Source organism: Montipora capricornis, chromosome 10 (assembly GCF_036669925.1).
Source record: "Montipora capricornis isolate CH-2021 chromosome 10, ASM3666992v2, whole genome shotgun sequence".
NCBI classification, from domain to species: Eukaryota; Metazoa; Cnidaria; class Anthozoa; order Scleractinia; family Acroporidae; genus Montipora; species Montipora capricornis.
In genome coordinates this window covers 42,794,785-42,796,263 of record NC_090892.1, presented here as the reverse complement: position 1 = coordinate 42,796,263, position 1,479 = coordinate 42,794,785, and the positions used below count along the sequence as shown (strand labels likewise).

At 42.9% G+C, this 1,479-nt stretch overlaps 1 protein-coding gene across 1 annotated transcript in view; it reads right to left on the bottom strand.

The window, feature by feature from the left end:
* LOC138022377 (transmembrane protein 42-like) overlaps positions 1 to 1,015 on the bottom strand; it is an 8,781-nt gene extending 7,766 nt beyond the window's left edge. The window contains exons 1-2 of the mRNA XM_068869499.1: positions 926 to 1,015; positions 645 to 847 (exon numbers count right to left, since the gene is read on the bottom strand). Of these exons, the coding sequence (XP_068725600.1) occupies positions 645 to 797 (153 nt within the window). The 5' untranslated portion in view covers positions 798 to 847; positions 926 to 1,015. The remainder of the gene's footprint in view (positions 1 to 644; positions 848 to 925) is intronic.
* Positions 1,016 to 1,479: the final 464 nt, after the last annotated feature.

Sequence of the window (1,479 nt, the reverse complement as noted above, 5' to 3'; positions counted from 1 at the left end):
CAGGCCAGGAACTGCTCACCTCCTGCCTGCACCATCATGTCCTCCCCTCTAAATCGCACCCTATGACCACAGTGTCAAGTACTCTTCGGTCAAGCAGCAATTCACCTAATTTTTTTTTCTGCAGGGGCTTACTCAAGCACAGGCGTGAATGAGTGTTATGATGGACGTTTTCCGATCCACTGCCATTGACCTTTCAAGGGGGTGTTTACATGATACCGGGGCGACTTTCAGCAAGTTCATTCCAGTTCCCTCTTATGGCTCTGCATTTGTTTACATGATACCACCAGAAAATGTAATACTGGTGTGAATTCAACCCTGTTTTTGTACCGGAGGGATGTTCATTCCGGTTTAAAATCCCACAACTTCGTCATGTGAACGAAGAACAACGTTTCGTTTCGGTATGACCTGACCTGCCGGTCGTCTAGAACAGGTACTTGCACGAGTAATAAACGCCAAGTGTGCCATAGTCATCATGTAAACGTGATACGAAATCAAGTTGTCAGCCAGGTAAGGAAATCCAGCTGGGGGGTGTTCTCCCATGTAAAACAGCCCCTAATTTGAGTCACTGAGGGTTACTGTAATACACTAATCAGAATGTACTGTGACAGCGGGATACAGAATGTTAATAATAAATATAAACTCACCGACTGACAGAGAAAGTTATCACGGAAAACATTTTGAAGTACGAAATCACACCAAAATCTCTTCTGGATTCCCGGGGACATGGCCAGCTTAGCGCTCAGTGACGCAAGTGCTGCACAGAAGCCCGCAGACAGTGCGGGGACGAATCCAATCATTACGCGTACATGAACATGTACAAAGGTCGGGTTTTACTTCGCGTAATTGTCTAAAAGAAAACATGTGAAAACATAGAACAAAAAAATACAATACCTAACTTGTAAAACAAACTGAAGAAAAGAAATACCTAGCCAATACTCAAGTGTATCCTAAGCCGACCCGTGAGTTTTGAAATACGAAATCCACCAGGCATTCAAGTCATACGGGCGAGAGTCGAGTAGTCCTGAGTAAGACTGGTGGTAAGTCACAGGAATCCTAACCTAACCGTTCCCAACGGTATCACAGATTATCGCCGAGCTAACATGGAGAAAAGACATCTCAAAATTAATTTTGCGATGTTATGTTTTTGTCTTGTGATATTAAAGGCAAGGTTGAATTTCTAAGCTTTTGCGTGCCACGATATTGAAACTACAACCGAGAATGCTGTCACGTAAGTAAAAAAAGTTACCCGCTGAGATTTTGCAGTCTGAAAAGTCCATGTATGAGAGATGTTTATGAGCCCTCAGAAAATGACTACAGGTTTTTTATAGCAAAGTTGATTACATGTTTTTTCAGCTTCCGGCCGCCATATTTGTGCCCCTCAGAGGGACACAAACATGGCTTCACTTCACTTCACTTTAATGACAAGTGCAACCCACAAGTTTGTATATATATGCACAACGCATGAGAATTACATTTCCT